General features: G+C 43.6%; 2 protein-coding genes and 1 pseudogene across 2 annotated transcripts in view; all 3 read left to right on the top strand.

The window, feature by feature from the left end:
- LOC125542949 (disease resistance protein RPP13) overlaps positions 1–22268 on the top strand; it is a 166634-nt gene that overhangs the window by 124130 nt on the left and 20236 nt on the right. The window lies entirely within an intron of this gene.
- LOC125532545 (disease resistance protein Pik-2-like) lies at positions 58–5740 on the top strand (annotated as a pseudogene).
- LOC125532544 (alcohol-forming fatty acyl-CoA reductase-like) lies at positions 12884–22156 on the top strand. Its single transcript, XM_087544387.1, has 10 exons — positions 12884–13029; positions 13302–13405; positions 16081–16280; positions 16724–16824; positions 16979–17171; positions 17284–17445; positions 17555–17640; positions 17913–18145; positions 18465–18589; positions 21715–22156. The coding sequence occupies exons 1-10, from the start codon at positions 12951–12953 to the stop codon at positions 21875–21877; spliced, it is 1446 nt and encodes a 481-aa protein (XP_087400513.1). The 5' UTR covers positions 12884–12950; the 3' UTR covers positions 21878–22156.

The following is a 22268-nucleotide window of genomic DNA, read 5'->3' as shown; positions in this document are numbered from 1 at the left end:
TTCTTGGCTAGCCAACCAAAAACCTCTTTGGAATGGAGGAAATTGAATGATCATATCAGCGCCGAGTTGGAGATGAATTCAGAGCTTGGGACTATAAGGACTGTACTTATGAGAAGCTATGATAGTTTACCTTATCACCTCAAGTCATGTTTCCTATATATGCCCATCTTTCCTGAAGACTACAAGGTTGGTCGCGGACGTTTGGCACGTAGGTGAAGTGCATAGGGTTATTCAAGGGAGGTGCACGGCAGATCTGCAGAGGAAATAGCGGACGACTACTTCATGGAACTTATAAGCAGGAGTATGATCCTACCATCTCGACAATCAATTCAAAGTACAAAAGGAATAGATTCCTGCCAAGTCCATGATCTTATCGGTGAAATTGGTGTCTCAAAGTCCATGGAAGAAAATCTTGTCTTTACACTTGAGGAAGGTTGCAGCTCAAATAGCCAGGCCACGGTGCGCCATCTGGCTATAAGCAGCAACTGGAAAAGAAATAAGACTGAGTTTGAGAGCATAGTGGACATGACCCGTCTATGGTCAAGCACATGTTTCGGAGAGTGGAAGTCATTTTTTCTTTCTGACAAGATGAGGTTGCTACGAGTGCTGGACCTGGAAGACGCAACCGGTCTACATGGTCATCACCTTAAACATATTGGGAACTTTCTTCACCTAAGATACATTTCTCTAAGAGGATGTTTACATATTGTTCACCTTCCAGATTCATTGGGTAACCTGAGACAGCTTGAGACACTAGACATTAGAGGTACCAAAATAATGATGCTGCCAAATACAATCATCAAGCTTCGCAAGCTAAACAATCTTCGTGCTGGGATAATGTCAAAGAATGAGGATGCCTCATTTGAAGTGGGAGAGGATTTCCCAGAGGTACTGAAGAGCCGGCCATGCTATTTACTTTTCTTGATGGTGGCATCTTGTTATTTGTGTATACGGTCTCAGGATGATATTGACATGAGCCGCCGAGCTATGTGTACTTTGTTGTGCTGCTCCATTTTCCCTGCTGTGTGGATGCGCATGGAACTAAATGGTGTTCTAGTGCCAAGAGGAATGAGGAAACTGGAAGCCCTGCGCACACTGGGCGTTGTGAACATTGGGCGACGGGGAAAGGATGTTGTAAAGGAGATAAAGCGGCTCGTTCGTCTGCGCAAGTTGGGAGTGACCGGCGTCAATAAGGAAAATGGACAAGAGCTGTGTTCTGCAGTTGTTGGTCTGAGCCGCCTGGAGTCATTATTGATACGGTCAGAGGGGGAGCCAGGTTTATGTGGCTCAAGCTGTATGGCAACCTTGTCAAACTGCCGGAATGGGTCCAGGGGCTTAAGAATCTGGTGAAGCTAAAGCTGCGGAGCTCCAGGATAACGGATCACGATGCTGCCATACAAGTCCTTGGGAATCTACCCAATCTGGCGTTCTTGCATCTGTTGAAGAAGTCAATCGAGGGTGAAGAGGTCCGTCTTTGTTTCCAGCAGGGGACGTTCCCAAGCCTGGTGGTGCTGGAGCTGAGCATGGGACTCGATGAAAGGCTCAAGTCCGTCAAGTTTGAACAAGGAGCAGCCCTGAACCTTGAGGTGCTCAAGTTTGATGTTAGTGCTGTCTACATGCACAGTAGTTCCGTTTTGGGTCTACCATCTCTCGCCAGCCTCAAGGAAGTTGTGCTAGAATGTTTCTTTCATGACATGGCACACCTGAGGGCCGAGCTCGCCAAGAACCCAAACCGACCTGTAGTGAAGTGTGTCTGATCGAGCTTCAGAAGTCAAGCACGCCCAGCAATCCAAGGCAAGTTAGGACTACTGTTGATGATTGTTTCATAGTCACATATCTCCTGTAATTATGTACAGCTTGTTCATGTCTGCATCTGAATCGTTTCCAGCCTGTTTGCTATACTTGTTATTGTTCATCTGGGATGGCAGCCAACTTGTGTTTGGCGTAATCTTTTCTTCTCGTATATATGTGGGTCTCCCTATGTGTCTTGATTTATTCTCTCCTGCCAATATGTGTGTGCTCGGCGGAGGATTCCGGGTTTGCAATAGTGCACTCTGGCTGCTTGAATCAGAAACAAATTTTGAGCAACACCGACTATCTGCGGTGATGTATATATAACACCGAGACTGCAGTTCCATGTCCATGGTAATACTGGAGCCAAATTAAGGTGATTCAACACAAAGCATAGAACGTTGCCATCAGCCTGCTGTCACTAACTATGGCAGTATTGAAATAGGATCAAAATCCAGTCTATATGGCATCCCTTTTATGAATGCTGAAAAAGAAATTGCCTGAACTCGTGCACAATTCATGAGACCTTCAAGTCTCTGAATTTTCAATGCGGTCGGGGCGCGCATCGGCCATGCTCTTGAAAGCATCCTCCACATCTTCATCCCTCGCGTCATGGAAAAACATCATGAAATTGATGTGAGCAAGGCCGGAGAGGCGCTGTGTCAGGCACTGGTCTGAAGAAATCGACACCTGATCTTATATATTCAGTTAACAGGCAGCGTACAGCTTTGTCAGTACTTCAGATTCAGCCGTCCATCCTTGATCCAACACCTCAAGACCTCTCCTACCGCTTCACGCCAGCCGGAGCGCGCCGTCGTCCTCCGCGCCATCCTTTTCCCGTTCATCTTCTCCTACCTCCCGCGGCTCCCTCTACGCACGCACTCGAACGCAGACTCGCACCACCACGCCATGGTCATGGCCTCATGGGCTCGTTGCCGCAAGCCAGGCATGTCGCCGCTGTTCGGCTTTGCCATCCACCACCCAACGTTGGTCGCTCCTCTCGCCAGACTTCTTGCTCTACCCCTCTCCTCAGTCAGCCAGCCATAGCCGGCCCTCCCGTGCACCCGCCGGGCCTCTTCGCGTCGCTCCTTCCACACGTCTCCTGTCATGGCCGCCTCCCCAAGCATCCTCATCTTCTCCAACAAGGACCTTACACTGTTACACATGACTGCACCCTTCTCAGTTCAGCCGCCTGCATCACTGCGCCCAGAAGATGTTCGATGAATTGCCCCACCAAGGAGATTGCGTTGATGGCCCATAGATTAAAGGTATGATTCCTCTTGATCAGTGATTCCTATTAGGATTCACGCTGCTGGAATTTTGTTTATTTTAGACCTAGCTCAATAGCAGTTTTAGAAATTTCTAATAAATCCTAAAGGCCCACGTAGCCCATTCATGCAAGGCAAGAGGTAGTATAAAAGTTTAGTACCACATTGCTAGTTTAGAGAGAGTTGGACCTTTTTATAAAGGAAGTTCTTTCCCCACATGTATGAGCATGAGAACAAGAGGAACATCCACACGCGCTCCTCCTCCGCCGCCCGCCCCGCCGCGGGTTGCGGGAATGAGCCGAGCCGATGTCTAAATTTTTTTGCCACGCACGACGGGTATACGAAAGGTCACGTGGGAGTTGAAACGTTTTCTGTAGTGGACACTGAATTCGAACGGTGCGCCTGTTCGGCCGCTGCCTGTTCGCTTCGTCTCCCTTCGTTGCTTCACCTCCCGCCGCAGCATCTTCGCGTCCTTCTCCTGTGCCTATATAAGAGAGGTCGCTCCTCTCCAGAGAGACACAACAGAAGCTCCTCTTCCTCTCGCCACAAAGTTCCGATCACTGCGCTGCTGCTGCAATTTATCCAAAGTGACCGAGAGTGACTGCAATTTATGCATTTCCAATTCAAGTTATGCGACAGAGAATGAAATAGGAACAGCAAAGTGTCACCCACCATGCATATTCAACGGATTTAGTGAACTAAGTATATTATCGGAATGAACAGATCCATGGTTGTTTTATTTGTGCATGAATGATGCTTGTTTTTTGTAACTTGTCTCGCAATGCTTTTTTTATCGACAGAGAGTGGCTGCTTGGAATGAAAGTTCTCGTTTCGAGAGACACTGTAGAGCCTCAAGATGTACGGCAACCTGGTCAAACTGCTGGAATGGACCAGGGGCTCAAGAATCTGATGAAGCTGAAGCTGCGGAGTTCCAGGATAACGGAGCACAATGCTGCCATACAAGTCCTTGGGGAACTACCAAATCTCGCATTCCTGCATCTGTTGAAGAAGTCACTCGAGGGTAAATGGGCCCATCGACCGGGATTGCCCCCCCCCCTCCCTCGCGTCGCCCCGCTCGGGCGGCCCGAGGGGCGAAACCCTAGCCGCGCCGTCTCCCTCCCCTCCTAGATCTCCCCTCGCTGCCGCTTGAAGCAGCCGTCAGGCAAGCCCACGCGCTGCTGATGAAGGTGGCGGCGGGGCCCTCGCTGCCCCGCCTCGCTCGCGGGGGGCCCTGGGTTCCGGGGCGGCGGCCCCGGCTGGTGAGGCGTCCCAGCTTTCGACATCTGGTGGCGCGGGCGCAGGCCGTCGGATCTCGGCCGTGCGGACGGCGAATCCACTGGAGGACGCGGGCCAGGGCGCTGTGGCGGCGTCAGATCTGGCCTTCTCCACTCCTACACCTCTCCAGCGAGCTCATCCCCCAGATCCGGCCTGCTCCGTCGTGCGGCTCCGGTTTTCGTCGGGTGGGAGCGGGTGCCGGGATGCAGGACCGGGGGAAACCCTGACAGCCTTGCCGGCTGTGACAGCGGCGACGCCCACGGGCGCCGCTCACCTTCCTGGAGGCGTCGGTCAGGTCCTGTTCCCCACCCCCGTCCCCCTTGTCTCCCGGGTTAACACCTCAACTCTATTGGATGGCGGCGACGCCTCTGGCGCCGTAACCTTCTTGAAGGCGCTGTTTTGGGGAGCAAGGATGGGATGTGGGCTTTGTTGCGGTGTGGGCGGAGGGCGTGTTCATCCTGGCTGCTCACCCTCTTTCGTGCCAGAGCTCTGGTCTTTGGCGTTTGGTTGCTCTAGGTGAGTCGACGGCGGCAAGCGGGGATTGCCTGGTTCCGCTCCTGTGGCTTCCTTCGATACCAGCCATCCAGGTTCTAGGGTGAACATGTCCATCATTCAACGGTGCGGCGCCCTCGAGCCGGGCAAGGAGACAGGGGCCTTCTTTGATGATGGATCTGATAGGCTGCGTCTTCTTCAAGTCCTGGAGTTATTGGCAACGGCATGCCTTGTTTTGTCGTTGTTTCCCTCTCCTGAGCCGGCTGTCGCCTCCTCCTTGGCTTTGTGCGTGCAAGAGGTCGCTGGCATCTTCAAGCATTTGCTCTTTGTCTTATCTCTAGCTTGTTGTATGTGAGCATTGTGAGCTGTCCCCCGGCGTCTCTGTACCTTTCGCCGTTTTTCTGTTATTTTTCTTTGTGTGCTCTGTGGTTGTAATCTTGCATTGTTATCCTGGCCGGTTGATGGCTTTGTTAATTCAAAGCCGGGCTCCTCTGGAGCCTTCGTTCTGGAAAAAAAAACGGGCCCATCTCAATTTCCATCAGGGGACGTTCCCGAGCCTGGTGGTACTGGAGCTGAGCATGGGACTCGATGAAAGGCTCCAAGTCCGTCAAGTTTGAACAAGGAAAAACCCCGAAGCTTGAGGTGCTCAAGTTTGGTACGACATACATACATCGAGAGGGGTTTCTTTTCAGGGCTACCATCTCTTGCCAGCTTAAAGGAAGTTGTGCTTGAAGCCTTGAAGGTGGCTACACAGGTTCCGAATTGGCATATGTGAGGACCGAGCTCGCCAAGAACCCAAATCTAGCCGTGGTGAAGAACGTCTGATCGAGCTTCAAAGGTCAATCACTCCTAACAATCCAAGGCAAGCTAGGCGTACTGCCGTATTTTCATTTGTGTGCAGTATCTACAACTACAAGCAGCTTTTCTTTCCTCCTTTTTTTTGTTGGAAGATCATCTATGAGAAGTAAATCGTTGATATTTCCATTCGTGCTGGTCAAGGATTCGTTTCAGTCATATCTGAATGTATCTGGGATGGAAGCCTGATCATGTATGTATCTGAATCGTTTCCAGACAGTTTGTTATATTACTTGTTTATTGTTCATCCGGGTGGCAGCCAACTCTGGAATTTGGTGTCGTATGTGATTTCCTGCCAAGTAATGTGTGCGTTTGAGTGGAGGATTCAGGGTTTGCAATAGTGCTAGCTCCGGCTGCTGAAACAGAAACAGAATTTTCAGCAGCGCTGACTGTCTGTGGTGATATATATAACAGTGAAGATGCTCAATTTACACCGAGACTGCAGTTCCATGGCACTCAAGTGCTGAAATTACCCAGATCTGATGATAATGGCACCCGGAAGAAAGAAACTACCATCTCAAAATGTTGCTGCTTGCTGTCTCCCCATCACCACCATCGACAACAGGGAAGGTCGGGGCAAGTCCTATGGAAGTTGTGTCGTCTTCTCTCCAAACATGTTTTAAATGCTACTATTGTGCTTATGAAAATTTGACTTTTGAATACCTATGTAGAATAGTCAGGGCAATAATGCTACTGTATATATATGCCCTATGTATGTATGTATGTATGTATGTATGTATGTATGTATGTATGTGTGCGTGTGCGCATGTATGTGTGTACATATGTGTATGAATGTATGTACATGCGTTCTACAATACATATGTATGTTGATTATATCAGTCAACCTTAGACTACCAAAAACAACAAAAATAACAATGGATGGTGCGGGTGCTGATGCACCACTTAATCATGGACATAAATTTTCATGCAACAATGTATTTGTTTTGTAATCTCTAGTATAGCTTGTTGAACATATAGAAATTGACGTATAAATGTAAAAAAAAATAGCAGTATAAATGTATGTTATTAATAGAAACAGACCTCGATACAAATTCAACATAAGAAAATTTAAAGAAAATTGAAAAATTAGGAAGCCTGAAAGAATAACTTTCACACTAATCATAGAATTGAGAATTAGGGTACTCTTGCACTGCAGAAGTTCGAGCGGGAGGCTAGAGCATCCGGAGTGGATGGTTTGGATTGACCACACATCACGACTTGTTTTTTTTTTAGAACGAAGGCTTGCGGAGAGCTCGGCTTTGAATTAACAAAGCCATCAACCGGCCACGAAATACAAACACACACAAACCCCCACGACCAAATGATATAAGAGGACACTCTAGGAGGCTTACAACTCAACGAGTCGCACAAGCTCAAAAAGAATACAAGAAAACAAAGCTCGAAGCTTGTCCTAGCCGAAGACTACAGCCAAACAGCCATCTAGGGGTGAGGCACACACGAGCACGACGAGGACCTGCTTGCAACAGAGTGTGGCAAGTGAGCCCGACCAACGCCCAAGTAGAAAGACATCACACATCCGCCGTCTCTCTCGCCGCAGAGGGACCCTTCCCTCTCGCCATGGCTCGCAAGGCGCCGTACCCGGCGGACTTGAGAGACGCTCACCCTAGAGCAGGGGATGTGCCAGCTTCGGGTCCTGGAGCAGCCGCAGCACACCAACACTTGAACATTCAAGCACTCCGTGACTGCCGCATCACCACAACCTAGAACGCCGGAGAGCTGCAGGAAAACCACCAGGTGCAGCTACTGAAGAAAGGCAGCAGAGGCATCAAGTAAACCGGCAGGCCAACGAGGAGAACCTCATGACACCGCCGTCACCGAACCACCCAAGCCACCCAAGCTCCGACCTTGAACCCCTCACCTGAGCGCAACCCTCCCCAGGCGGCGCCCCCAAGGAAGACACGACGCACAGCGCGCCGTCGCCGCCCAATCCAAGCCGGATTTTGGGCTTTCACCCAGGAGGAGGAACAGGGGTGGAAAGGGGAAGGACCTCTGCAGCACCTCCAAGGAGGAGACTGCGTCGGGGACGTCGATGCTGCCAGGCCGGCCAAGCCGGCCAACGGTTTCCCGCGGCCCAGAACCAGACCACCAAACACCCACCCACATCATACCGGTGCTCGGGAGGAGGCTGGCGAGAAGCGGCGGAGACGAGGGAGACAGGGGAAAGGAGCCACCCTCAGATCTGACGAGGAGGGGAAGACCTTCGCGCCACCGCTGCCACCCGCCGTCATCTTACCACCCGCGTGGTCGAGGCCGCCGGTCAGAGCACCCCGCGAACGACGCCGGCCGAAAGGCGCCGCCGCCTCGCCAAGAAGGGCCGCCGCCCCAGATCCGAGGTCCTCCTTGAGGAAAGGAGCGGCCGAGGCCTCGCCGCCGCCATCACGGGCGGCCGCGCGAGCGGATCCGGCGGCTTTCTCAGGTGGCGGCGAGGAAGGGAGGGTGAGGGAGCGGCGGCGTGACGGGGAAACCTTAGCCGCCGCCCGAGTCGCCCGAAGCGGACGACGCGGGGGCCGCGCGGGGGGGGGGGGGGGGGGGGGAGGGGGTGTCTACGAGTCGTCGCCACATCACGACTTGTGTGAGCCCCGACTGTATGCCCCCTTAATTTCTGAAAAGAATCCCTAGATTTTTCTGTAGGGGTCCTAGAGAATGCCTATGCGTGATAGAATGCAATTTATTTCTTGCTCGTCTGACTTTTCCGAGGGACCTCCTATATGTCAACCAGCGTGCCTAAAACAAGGGAAGTGCGTACAACCCAGCTCCACGCGCACCCTCATGGGCCGGCCCATGTGCGTGGCGGGAAGCCCCTTTGCTTTTTTCCTTTTTATATTTTCAGTTTTCCCTTTTCAGAAATATTTCGGAATTCAAAAAAGTTGCAAATTGTGAAACAATTGCTCGCGTATTCACCAAATATTCATGGTTTAAAAAAATGTTCGTAAAATGATATATGCTCACTTCAAAAAATATTTGTGATTTCAAGAACAATGTTCATTATTTTATTAAATGTTCACAATTTTCAAAAAATGTTTGCAAATCTAAAAAATGCTTGTGAGAAGTTTTCAATAATTTTAAAATGTTCATAATTTGAAAAAAATGTCGATGGTTATGAAAACTGTTCACGGTTACAAAACATGTTCGTGAATTTGTAAAACAAACATCTCAAAAATTAAAAGGATGTTCGAAATTTCAAAAAATATGAACATTTTTAGAGTTTGATGAACAAATTTTGAACTAAAAAAATGTTCATCCGGATTTGAAAAAAGTTCACTGTTTTGACAAAAAAAGTTCCCAGATTTCCGAAAATATTATTAAAATTTGGAATGAAACAATGAAAAAAAAGAAATTAAGAGATAAAGAAAATGAAAAAGAAAAAGAGAAAAAATCGAAATAAATAAAATAATACAGGTTTTTTTTGCGGGTTTGGGAAGGTTATATAACCTTCTCAAAACCTGAAATGAGCTACTTGGGCCGACCCACATGTACCCAACTGGGAAGCACGAAGGTGCCGTGCGTTCGGTACTTGATCGGTTGGAGCATGAAGAAGTTCGACTACATCAACCGCGTTGTTAAACGCTTTCGCTTACGGTCTACGAGGGTACGTAGACACACTCTCCCCTTCGTTGATATGCATCCCCATGGATAGATCATTGCGTGTGCGTTTTTTTTTGTTTTTCATGCAACGTTTCCCAACAGCTGGATCCGTCGTCATGCGTGCTGGATTTGTCTCCTCGTGTCATTCTTCCCTCCATCCGATGCAGCCCTGCCAGAGCCGCCGTCGCTGCAGCTTGCTCGACGTTGCCATTAGAGCATAATCTCACCTGGACTAGAGCACCATTTCATCTGCATGTACAGAGGCGGGTAGGATTAGAAGAGGCAACGCGAGGATCTAATTTGGTGAGGAAGAGAGATGAGACTGCAGCGCTGCTGGAGCTTGCTTGCCACCGGGAGAGATGGCCGAAGCTGGTCAGGATCGGCCGCTGAAGAAAAATACGAAACGGGGATCACAGCTTCAGAGTGAGAGGGAGAGATCGAGAGAGAGACGCGGTTGTGGCCGGTGAGCCTGTGGCTCTCCTCTTATCTCCACCAATTAGAGAAAGCACAGATGGGTGTGGACGTGCAGATGTAATTAAGCCACGTCATCAATTTGTGGGATGGACATTTCAACCAATCAGAAGGAATCATTTTGGTACCAGTGGCGGGCTCTAGATTGTGCCCGCCACTGCTAACTATATTACCTGTGGCGAGCGAGCCAGTGCACCCGCCACTGCCATGTTTTTTTTTTACTAATTTTCTATTATTTATTGTGTAACATAAGAAATTCCCACTATTGCTATTTAGTACATAACCAAATAAATTACTTACTTTGTGACTTTTCCATGATTTCCACATGGATAGACTTGTGCATGATATGGATATTCTTAAAATTAAAATTTTACCACCTAATAAAGATGAATCCGAACATAATATGAGTGATCGATGTCCGACACTTAGCATATGGGAGAGAATCATTTTCCTATTCTAAGAAAAGGAAATGTAATATATAATCCAAGATAGGTCTTAGAGGGCACTCGGCTTATACCTCCCGCTGTCAATGAGCGGTCAAGTGCGGCGGGCATGTCCATGTGTCACAGACAGGTTGTCGTCTGCTGCGTAAAAGTGAGTGCTTGACCTGCGGTATGTCGAGAGCGTGCGGTAGACCAAGTGTTTTGTGCATGCCTTGCTGTTCGCACTCGGTTTATCCTCTTATATGCCAAGTGGTCGATAAATTACATTCGGTTTACAAAGAAACACAAGGCAATATATATTTTTCAAGTAGCGTATGAGTCAATAATGTGCTAACTGCAAAACTTGTTCCTGGCGAGGTCGCGTTCAATTGCATGGATGGTCTTCGTGATGACCACGTACGACGACGTACTGCTCATAACTAGCATCTCCCCGATGTAAATACTAGATGACGACTTGTTTTAAAGAGTAGTGACGACTGTTACCTAATGATTTTCTCAGTAGCTAGCGACACCGTACGATTTCCCCAATGGATATAACGACTGTTCACCTAACAGTCTTCTAGAATAATTTCATTTGAATTGTCATCGACATCTCAGCTTGAATATGTGGCGGTGATGCTCACAGGTGGTGATGAATCTATTTTGCTCAGAGTTTGTGTGTTACGTCATCAAGCCCAATAGACTTTGAGAAACCAAGAATATTAATTTGTGACTCACGGCAAAAAAAACATTAAAAAAATCAGCGCTCCATAGAAGCAAGACATGAAACTTGGGGTCCGTTAACATGGCCATTTCGGCTAGCCCATTTATTTTTACAAGAAAATACATCTAAAGGGCATCTTAGATCTAATAAATATCAAGAAAAGAGATGTGGGTTTCGCATGTGGACGCCCCGTGCACTCTTCAAGCCATGGTGAACGTCCAACTAATTAAAAGAGGTTGCAACAGGTATTTTAATTGCGGCAAAGGGCAAACTCATGCACAATGTTTGGATGCCAGTCACCTTGGCTAGGCTGTTTGTAATGTCTTAGACGGTTTTGAAGATATATATTCACCTTCACCCTTTTGAAGGTGTTGACCCTTTTAAAGAGCGTGCCGTAGGCCCAATGTTTTGCAGGTGCTTGTCGGCGTACAGGTACGTAACCAAGGGCCATTTCTTCTCCATGGGCCTTGCCGTTCGCTCTTTGCTTACCCTTTTATATGGCGATTGGTTGATAAATTACACTGGGCTTACGAAAAAACACATGGCAATGTATGTTTTTTGTGTGTGTAGTGTATGAGGCAATAATGTGCAAATTGCAGACGTGTTCCTTGTGGTCATCTCCGTTCAAATAGGTTTTGATATGTTTGGTCGCGTGTAATGATGGTCTTTGTGATGACCTCGTACGGCGACCTACTGCTCACAACTAGCATCTCCCCGATGTAATAGTAGATGACGACATGTTTTAAAGCGTAGATGGCGACTGTTAACTAATGAGTTTTCTTAGTAGGGTATGATTTGGGCAGCATCGCAATACCACACGCACATGCACGCGCCACTGTCCGGCCACACACTACACTACGACGTAGCCGAAGCGAAGCGTCGCACGTAAAATAGCTAGACGTTATGTGTACCTGTCCATCGATCTGGCCTAATTGTAGTAGAGATATAATGCATATTCCGGCCGGCCGGTCGCGGAAGTGCACCTAGAAGCAATGCATCGAACTTGGGGTCCGTTACTCATTATTTCATTAACATGGTCATTTCGGACTGTCCATTTTTTTTAAAAAGAACAGATATGTAAAGGGCAAGTAAACAGTATGCAGCGAGTGTTTGATCTAATAAATATCAAAAAAAACAAACATAGGTTTGGCAGGTGGACACCCATGCACTCTACAATCCATGGTGAACGGCCAACTAAAAGAGGTCGCAACGGGTATTGTCGTTGCGGCAAAAGTCAAACTCATGCACAATATTTCGATGCCGGCCACCTTGGCTAGGGTGTTTATGTGTAAGGTCTTAGACGGTCTTGAAGATGTTGACCCTTTTGAACAACCTCAAGGTTCAAATGAGGGAACACACTACAAGCTCAGACAGTGCCCGGGTTGGCCCCTTAGGTGCCGCAAGATGCCCGAGAAGTCCACCTGACCACCATGCCATCATCGGAGCACCCGCCGGACCATTGCGCCATCCACTAGACCACTCACCGGACCACCGTGTCATCAACTCGACCACCTGTTAGACCTCCATGCTACCCTTCAGACCATCATGCTGCCACTAGAGTCGACTGTCGTACCACCGCTCCGCCGTCGCAGCCCACCACCGCGTCGACGAACCACGGTGCCACCGTTGACACAATCCGCACTTCCGTCATCACCCACCACCGTTACCACCAGAGCCGATGTGGTCTTCAAAAAGAGATTTCTCACTGACAAGACCCATATGTTAGATTTAATATTGGGAAAGAATTATTAGGCTCTGAAAAAACATCTCACCTGCAAACTTCTCCTAACTTATTGGGACAGACCCAATAACTACTTATTCGGGAGTTTTTTCCAGGGGGGAGGGGGCTCTGTTAGAGATACTCTAAAGCTATGGCCATAAAGCACCCACGTCCCCCACGGAAGAAATTAATATCACCCACGCGGATGGTTATCCTGCCTATAAATAGCTAGCACCCAGGCCACAGCGATCACCCACACAAAGATTAATCCAGCTATAGGCAGGCAACGTGCATTGGAGCGTTGATCTGCAAGCATCCAGGAAGCCATGGACGCCGCTGCGGTGATCGGGTGTTTCCGGGGCAGGAGCATCCTCATCACCGGCTCGACGGGCTTCCTCGGAAAATGTACGTACATTTGAGTACCAATCTACTCATGCACTGGTTCTCCCTCCTTTTCTAAGTAGAATGATCTTTATTTAGTGGCAGATTTAGCATAGGGCTGGACAGTCACGTCCTAGTCCTATATATCATATTAGTGTTGCAAAAAGAAAGTTAGGCGTAGTTGTTTGATTACTGGTCCACGCATGGCTTAGCTTACTAATCAATTCAGAGGTTGAATCAAGTCAAAAATATTTAGAGCTTTGTGTGCAATAACGTATATGCATGGTATAATGTAGTGCTGGTGGAGAAGATACTAAGGGTCCAGCCGGACGTGAGGAAGCTCTACCTTCTTGTGCGCTCACCAGACGCCGCATCCGCCCAGCATCGTGTGCTCACCGAGGTACGTTTGCCTTCAGTCTAACAATAGAATCAAGGGAAGATCTGGACTATGAATGATGAATAAAAACAAATCTGTCCTCTCTTACCTAAGAGAAATGAGATGATAGTTTGGCCTTTGTATCAGATACTATCTCTTAGTCAGATGCTAATTTAATTTCATATGATCTCCAGACATCCATTGACCGCTGTAGACAACGCTAAGGAATAACCCACGGTATATATAACAAATAGTAATAGTAATCATCATCATCATCGTCACCTTTAGATAATGGCAAAAGATAAAAGAAGGATGTCTTTGTCACAACTATGCATACCCTTTCTTTCTTCAGCCCTTCCTTTTTCCTATCTAGTCGTAATCATGAGTATGTGGTAGTTAAGTAAGCCATGATTGCATCTAACATAGGACAAAATACACTTAAACAAGCCTCTCCTCCTATGTCAATAGAGTGCACTATCAGGAGCCATCACATGTTTCACACAAATCTTTTACATTATGGCCAAAATGAAGGAATAAACTAACTACTACTATTACTCAATGTCTTAAATAGTGGTTTTCATGGCATAGAGGTGAGATCCCTATAAACTACCAAAAGTTATAGCTAGCTATCATGGAAGCTACCAACAATAGTATTTTGACATCAAAATATAAAAATAATAAATATGCATACATGGTAAGCCTTACAAGCAATTGCAGTTTTTTTTGCGGGGTAAGGAAATCGTAGTTTTGAAACATATTTAAACATATTGGAATGAATAACCATAGTTTGTATGAAATCATGTAATTAATCGCTAAAAGAACATGGATGTTATTGAAATATATGTTTTTGGTCTAGATAAGTTGATTTACAAATCATAATTTTGAAAATAAGAATTCCTGTCATAAAAATGTTTATATAAAAAATTGGTCAATTACAATGATAAACTAAATAGAGACTGTAACCAATTATCAAAAATAACTTTATATAATTAACTCGATCAAGGTAGCCTGCAATGGTGGACGGGTTCAGCCCATGAAAAGATCAAGCGGGTGGGGTCCATCTAGCAATCCATTAATCTCGAACGTGCGTCTGACCGCATCTTCGCCTATTGCCGAGGCTCTGCCGCTCCGCTGCCCAGATTATCTCGAAAAACCAACTTTATATAATTAACCTATATTCCAAGTGCCCCCACAAAACAAGACCTGTATTTCAAGTGAAACATTTTATTTTAGTAGCATTTTTTTACCATGTGACATTTTAAATTGTCAAGTATTCTACCATAAATACCATTACATGACTCCCTCGATTCATTCGCCCGGCCCTCCGCTATTTTAGTATTCATATATTTTTAAATATTTTATATAATAACATGTATCTAAGTTACATAATTACGCAAGAGTATACTTTGGTTACATAAGTTATTCAAATTCAGGGGACTCGGTTTTGCGTTTCGCACCAGGGCCCCAAATTTCTAGAGATAGCTCTGGGTGGGCCGCACTAGTCGAGCCAGTGATGAGGATCTTCCTGATTATGCACCTGGTGTATGCTTGATTTTACTGGAAACGTCACATCATTGGCCCCACGAGGCAATGTTGATAGACAAGTCGTCGAGAGAAGAACACGCCACATCCCACCTCCAGATGACACAATGTCGAAGAACACATACCTCTAATTCTTTTTTTAATATATTGTTAGTGGGCTAGTATTATATCTAAGGATAATATTTGATGGGCCCCATGTTCTCCTTTCGTTGCGGGCCCCTGAAATCTCAGGACCGGGCCCGTGGAAACAACAAGCTATGGTGAGTATGATGTTAAAAAAAAGAAGCTATGTCAAGTATATAGAAGAGTTATTTGGAGACATTGCGCTAGTGGCTAATATACATACAATTACTGAAACATTGCCCGTCAATTAACGCAACTATAGCACGGAAATTCGCAGGGGCACACACCTACCCAGCCGTGTCCGGCCACACAATTGCCTCACGATCTGCAAAGTTGTTGGATTCCGCACCATGGCACACCAAGTTTTAAGTTTTAGTTTCTGGAATTTGTGATATTTTTTTCGTTCTTTGTATCAAGTTTCAGTAGATGAAACTTAACAAAGTTCTTTAAAGTCCCCAAAACATATATTAAAAGGGTCTTATTTGAAATTCTTCATCACGACAAATAGGAATATGAAATCGAAACTTAATCTGGATTTCTATTTAAAAGATACGAAAGGTTGAAAATTGAAAGCTAAAATAAAAACGGGGCCAGTGCCCCCACACATGCGTGCCACAAATTCCCTCCCAGCTATAGCAATCCATGTAGAGCCTTTGTAATATATGTTAGAAAAATGGGGTCCGTTCCCACACGCGTGAGTGCCACAAATTTCCTCCTAGCTATAGCAAGCCATGTAGAACCTTTGTAATATATGTTTGCCCGCCTCTTCAAGCTGACTCGCGGACTCCATCATGTTGTTCCTCGGGTAATCTGGAGAGCATGAATCGCCATGTCTTCTGTGGTGTTTACTTCTTCAAGATGCAAGTCTAACTAGTGACACGTTGACAGTCACATTGTTGTTTCCCTCCTAGTGCCGTTTTTGAATGTGTGGTCCAATCCTCGCTATGGATGTTAAAAGAAGTTAATCTGTATTAATTTATTTGTGGAATTCAAGTATCTTTCAAACTTAGCTTTTCTTATACTATTTTGTGTAGGTTGTTGGAACAGAACTCTTTGATGTTCTGCGAAGCAGGCACGGAGCTGATTTCAACTCTTTGATAAAAGACAAAATTTTCCCTTTAGCTGGAGATATCGTGTACGAAAATTGTGCACTCCCAAGCTCTACGATTGAGCAGATATCCAAGGAAATTGATGTCATTGTCAGTGTAGCTGCAACTACTAGCTTCTACGAGAGGTGCTTATAATACTAGTAGACTGAGAAACATTTATTTCTTAATCGACTGACATGGACACCCGATTCAGAGTACCAACTTCTTTGGAGAAAAGTAGTATAATAAATTCTGCTAAATACTCATAAATAAGAGTCATGTAGTTTCAAATAGAAAAACTTCATCTATATATCGGTCTAGTGCTTTTTCCAGTCATGCATAACCTTGTCATCTTCAGTACATTTTTTGCGAGGGTTCATCTTAAATACATTTTTTATAAATATGGTTTGTTGATCTACACTAGGAACATTAATTGATATATGAGAAACCTAATGACAAACAAGATACTTATCGTGTTAATGAAGAGATAGCCAATAGGAAATTTAGGTATGTCACCATTTGATGTATTGTTTTAGAAGGCTAACATATAGGTTGTGAATCAGCATATCACTGGATATTCCGTGTGCAGATATGATGTTGCTTTGGCTTCAAATGCCTTAGGGGTCGCCCATGTGTGCCATTTAGCAAACAAGTGTGGTAATCTCAAAATGCTCCTTCATGTTTCCACAGGTAAGAACGTCCATAACTCATGCTCCTTAGCTCATCTTTGTGAAAGTGATGAAACATATGTTTAAAATGTAGATGTTCTGTGCATATATATGATGAAACATCATATACTCACCAAAAGTAGTGATGTTGTTCTCGTTGTTGCTGTCTTGAGTAGCTTTTGTAGCCGGTGATCAAGAAGGCTTGTTAATGGAGAAACCATTCAAATCAGGGGAATCACTAAGGAAAGGTTACAACTTGGACGTTCAAGCTGAGATAAAATTAGTTGAGAATTTCAAGTCAACACTCAGGATGCATTCCTCTAATGACAAGTTAGAAAAGAAGAAAATGAAGGAACTTGGGTTGAAAAGGTTTGGAAACATAAATATACATATCATTTGAATGATTTTCTATAAACATATGTGACCAAGATGTTCTAGTTAACATAAGTAACATGAGCTAATTAACAACATTTTTTTCAAGGGCTAGGCACTTTGGTTGGCCTAACGTGTACTCACTCACAAAGGCTTTAGGGGAGATGTTGCTTGGTAACTTAGGACGAGACCTTCCGGTTGTCATAGTCCGCCCTAGCATCATACTCAGCACTTTCCAAGATCCAATGCCTGGATGGATAGAGAGGACTAGGTAATTTTTTTTAAATGAAGTGTTTGTCCTTCATACTAACTCGTTTTATGCAACTATATTAGTACTTATATTATGTGTGTGTTAGTTGATTATGTCACATTGGTTGCAGGACAATTGATATGTTGTATGTCGCCTACAATGACCAAAAACTTCCATGTTTCATCGCCGACCATAATGTCATAAGTGATATGGTGGGTATTGCACAAAAACTAATCCAAAACATACATACACATATCAAAAGTTGTTTAACCATGTACAGAGGCATGTGTTTGCCAACTACGTCAAATAGGGTGCCTAGAGATTATTCTTAATATAATTGGGGGCTGTTAGTGTATTATTAACGCATATGAAGTTTATACATTTCACTCATATGTAATTAACTAGCATATACGTTTATGGGGTATTCTTATAGTTATAGGTTTGAATTTAATTTGAAAACTACAATATTTATAGATACCAGCACAGAGCCATGGCCATTCATTGGGACCAGCACAGAGCTCAAGCAATTTACCATGTGACCTCAGGCCATCGGAATCCTTTGAACTATTCTATTACAGAGGAATCACTTTATGAATACTTTCGTGCAAATCCTCGTGTATCCAACAGTGGGATGATTGTCAAGAATAAAAGGGTGCTCCTTTTCAAGAAATACACACATTTCCATTTATACATGATCCTACGGTATAAGATAGCATTAGAGGTACGCACATTTTTCTTTCCAATTCATATGTACTTTCAATCTATGTGAATATGTAGACGTCGACAATAATAGCTACAAACTACAGGTTCAATCTCCAAGAACCCTCCCTTTATTTTGCTTTAGTACGCGTTACAATATGCATTGGTACTTAGAATATTTCGAATTATAGATGAGAGAGAGAGAGAGAAGTTTTAACAGAAAAGAAAGAAATACAGGTTCATATTCAAGTCATTTAAATAGATATTTACTTAGGAATGATGAAATAAATATGTTAAAACTGTGAATTATGTAATGACTTGGGAAATCTTGTGATATACAGATGTTGCATGTGATGAGTGCATTTGGGGGTTCATTTTCCAAGAGTTACAATAAGCTGAACCGCGGCTACAATTTCCTGATGCTTGTCGCCAAGTTGTACGCTCCATATGTCTTCTTTAAAGGGTGGTGAGCAACTTCAACTTAATTTTGTAGATTACCACAGAAGTAACGCTATTTTGTTATAAGAGTCTAGAACCACGTACCATTTAGTGATTGGTCTCACAAACCAATATTTACTTTTGGCTTTCATTTCACAGGAAGTAGATTTAGTTTATTTGAATGTTCTGGAAACTACATGTGAACTTTTTATGTTAGCATTGTTTCAATAATAAGTAGTTCTTTGAACGCTTCTTAAGTGGATAACTACAAGTAAATTTCACAAGACCTACCATGACTTCATGTTTGTGTTAGAGAAGTTTAGAATAACACATGTTTGGAACTAGATGTTGCTAGTGGTAGTTGGTACTTGCTATATAAGGACATAATAGTGGCAGTGATGCAAATTTTACTCTATTCTTAAAAATATGTAGTTCCTACCAAAAAATTGTAGCCTCCATCATCAAGGACCAGCTAGAACATTCTGTTTGGGGAAAAGGTATAGTGATGTTTCATAGTGTAGGTTGGGTTATCTGTACAAGTGTGAACGTTTTACTGAGAAATTTGAGAATGTTGTACTAGTGCTAACTATTATGGTCGATGTGTACTAGTGCTAACTATTCTAAACTAACTTACCAAGTATTAGGTACAACTAAAAATCTAGAATGCATGTGCAAGCAATGTTACATATATAATCACTTAGGTAAAGGAAAATGGTTATATACTCTTGGGGGTGCGTACTTCCACTCTTCAAATACTACATAGATGAAGTGATTATACCCAGTTATCATTTTTAATATAACTCGTATTTAGGTATCCTAGAATAATTAATAAGATATATTTATACATGAACACTCGACCTTGTCTCTAAAGACCCTATGTTGAGCTTGACCTCATTAATGGCTTGTAAATAGCATGGTAATATACACACTGCAGATTTGATAATTTACATGCAAACACCACGGTAACTGACCAGGGAGGGGTTGGGGGAGTTGTTGGAACATAGCCACGGTAACTTCAGTGTAAATAACACAGTATTTTACACACTACTGAGCTGATAACTCACGTACAAACACCATGGTAACTTTGACCCATGAAAAAAGTTGTTGCAAACATACCCTCCTTAACTTCTGTGTAATTAGCATGGTAATTAACATAGCACATACATGGTAAGTTACGTACAAACACCACGGTAACTTTCACCTAGAGAATTTTTTTATTGATTACATACACCTGGTAGCTTCTGTATAAATAACATGGTACTATACACACCACATGATAACTTACTTACAAACACCCTAATTATTTTGACCCAGAAAGAAGGTTGTTGAAACATACCTGGTAACTTTTGTGTAAGAAGCGTGGTCACTTATGTACCCAAGGTGTGGTAAATTTTTGGCCCGAAAAAAGCCATCGAGGCATACCACATAGGATCTAGTTTTGAAGGTCTTGTCAAGACGGATTCAGAGATTAAAACAGATTTTGAGTCAGACAGACAGTTTGAGATACAAAACGTTTTGAATTTTTGAAATGGAAGAATTTATGATAACATCAATTTTTTGTCCTCTAGTACGTATGCATGCACATGAATGAGAAAGAAGGTTTGGAACCATTTTTATGCCCCGATAATTTAGTGTAAACAACATGATGATAACTTGCATACCTCGGGCCTGGTAACTTTGGACCCAAAAATATACCATCAGAACATATCAACATGGGATCTAATTTCAAAGATCTCGTCGCAACGAATTTAATTGTGAATAAAACATTTTGAATTTCAAAATCATAGAGAATCTAGGTTGAGATCATGCATCTCTTTTGCATTTTTCATGCATGCAATTAGTTGCTCTAAAAAGACTCACACATGCAAGGGGAAAGAAATGCAGTAGGAACACGAACATCCACAAAGGAATCGTCCGGTTTGATTACTCGAATCGTGACGTTCGTCGGTTATTTCAGCCCATTAAGGATTATAATGAGGTATACTATATTTATTTAAGAGGTATATTTTGTGTGGAAGTACATAAAATCCAAGGAGTCCATATCACTTGGATAGAATTGGTTATAGCTCTTTGTTATTTGTAATATGCTCCATTAGTAATTGTTATATACATGAGAGGAGCTCTACTAAAAAAAATCCAAGTTCATATATTTTACATAGTTTGCATCATTGCATATATACTGCTTTTTTGTATGTATGAAGTGTTTATTGCAAAAAGTAGGGGCTGGAGATATTCTTTCATGCTACTCATATTACGATTTCTTAAAATAATTTATTAAAACTATATTGAGAAAGATAAAGTGGTATACTAGATACATACAAGAGGTATGTTAACCGTGGCATCCATACCTCAGGAGTATAGAATATGTGTGTGTGTGTGTAGCCCTAGGAAAAATCTATACAAAATATAGTAAACCGGTGTACAAAATGTAGTAATTTCCACAATATTGTAGTAAGGCGGTAACATTGATAGTAAAAAATATTATTGTAGAATACTAATGTTTGTCCACACTTTTACCATGCATGCTTGTATATTTGTATATGTATAATAGATACATAGGTATAATAGGTACTCTTGTATATGAAGTTTCAGGAAGACATGACATCCTAGGTATTCTGGAAAAAACTAACAAAATCGAAGCTTTGTTCAAAAACACTATTTGAATGAATGGTAAAGTCAGATCGTATTTTCCTTACTACGAAATACCCTAGGTGTCATTCCTTCACGAAACTACACAACTGAGTAGAATGGTCGACCAAGATTGATACCCCAAAATTCAGATTTTTCTTCTTCTTCTTCTTCTTCTTCTGAATTTACTATTCACGGGGGTGCGCATGAAACCATGTTGAACATGTGTATTTTCGGGTGTAATAGTTACTTACAAGATATATATTGAATGTGGGATTACGTACACCTATGAGTACATATATTTTCACACAATATATATTTGATTTCATAGATCTTAGCATACATTTCCATAGACTTGGCCAAACTTAAAATTGTTTGACTTATGACTAATCTAAAACTTCAATTAATTTGGAATGTAGGATGTATGGATTTTGCCTCAAGGTTTTTGTTGGCTAGAGAATGTTTTAAATTGTTTGTTGCTCATTATTTACTGTACTTATCCAATTTTCCATGTGTCCTACAAAGCTTTGATGACACGAACATGAGGAAGCTGTGGGTGGCGACCACTACAGACAAGCTAAATGAGGATTCCATGTTTGATTGTGATCCTGCCTGCATCAACTGGAGCTCGTATCTCGTGAACACACACATCCCAGCTGTTATGGTGAATTCACGCAATGCCACATGAAAAAGGTCGACAGGATTGCATAAGGGACGCAAATTATAAAGTTTATTGCCAAGTCGGGAATGAGCATATATGTATATGCACTATATGTATGCATTGTTTTGTGTATGGAGATATATCGTCATAATATACCCGTCCTTTCCATGTACGTACCTTAAATATACATAATAACATAGACTAAATATAGGTGCCTATGTGTGTCACAGCCATATGCGATATATGTAACACTTCCTATGGAGATAGTGTGTTCTATCAGATTGGTTGTCCCGACATTTAAATACATTATAACTAATCATTTTCCCTGCTCTCTCAGGCCATTAACATTTTTAACCATTGGATGTGTTGTTTTGACGATTCCTGGCCACTGGATGTCGTTCTAATCCCGCGTGGGTTA

This window comes from Triticum urartu, chromosome 1A (genome assembly GCF_056163025.1).
Source record: "Triticum urartu cultivar PI428250 chromosome 1A, HENAU_Tu73, whole genome shotgun sequence".
Classification (NCBI taxonomy): Eukaryota; Viridiplantae; Streptophyta; class Magnoliopsida; order Poales; family Poaceae; genus Triticum; species Triticum urartu.
Note: the sequence above shows the minus strand (reverse complement) of the source record. Positions and strands in the feature narration are given on the sequence as shown.

Excerpts from the sequence above, each read along its gene's own strand:
- LOC125532544 (XM_087544387.1), top strand. The coding sequence starts at position 12,951 with ATGGACGCCGCTGCGGTGATCGGGTGTTTCCGGGGCAGGAGCATCCTC. Across the intron at positions 17,172-17,283 it reads AAGGAACTTGGGTTGAAAAG|GGCTAGGCACTTTGGTTGGC; the intron begins GTTTGGAAACAT and ends ATTTTTTTCAAG. Across the intron at positions 17,641-17,912 it reads TGTCATAAGTGATATGGTGG|CCATGGCCATTCATTGGGAC; the intron begins GTATTGCACAAA and ends ACCAGCACAGAG.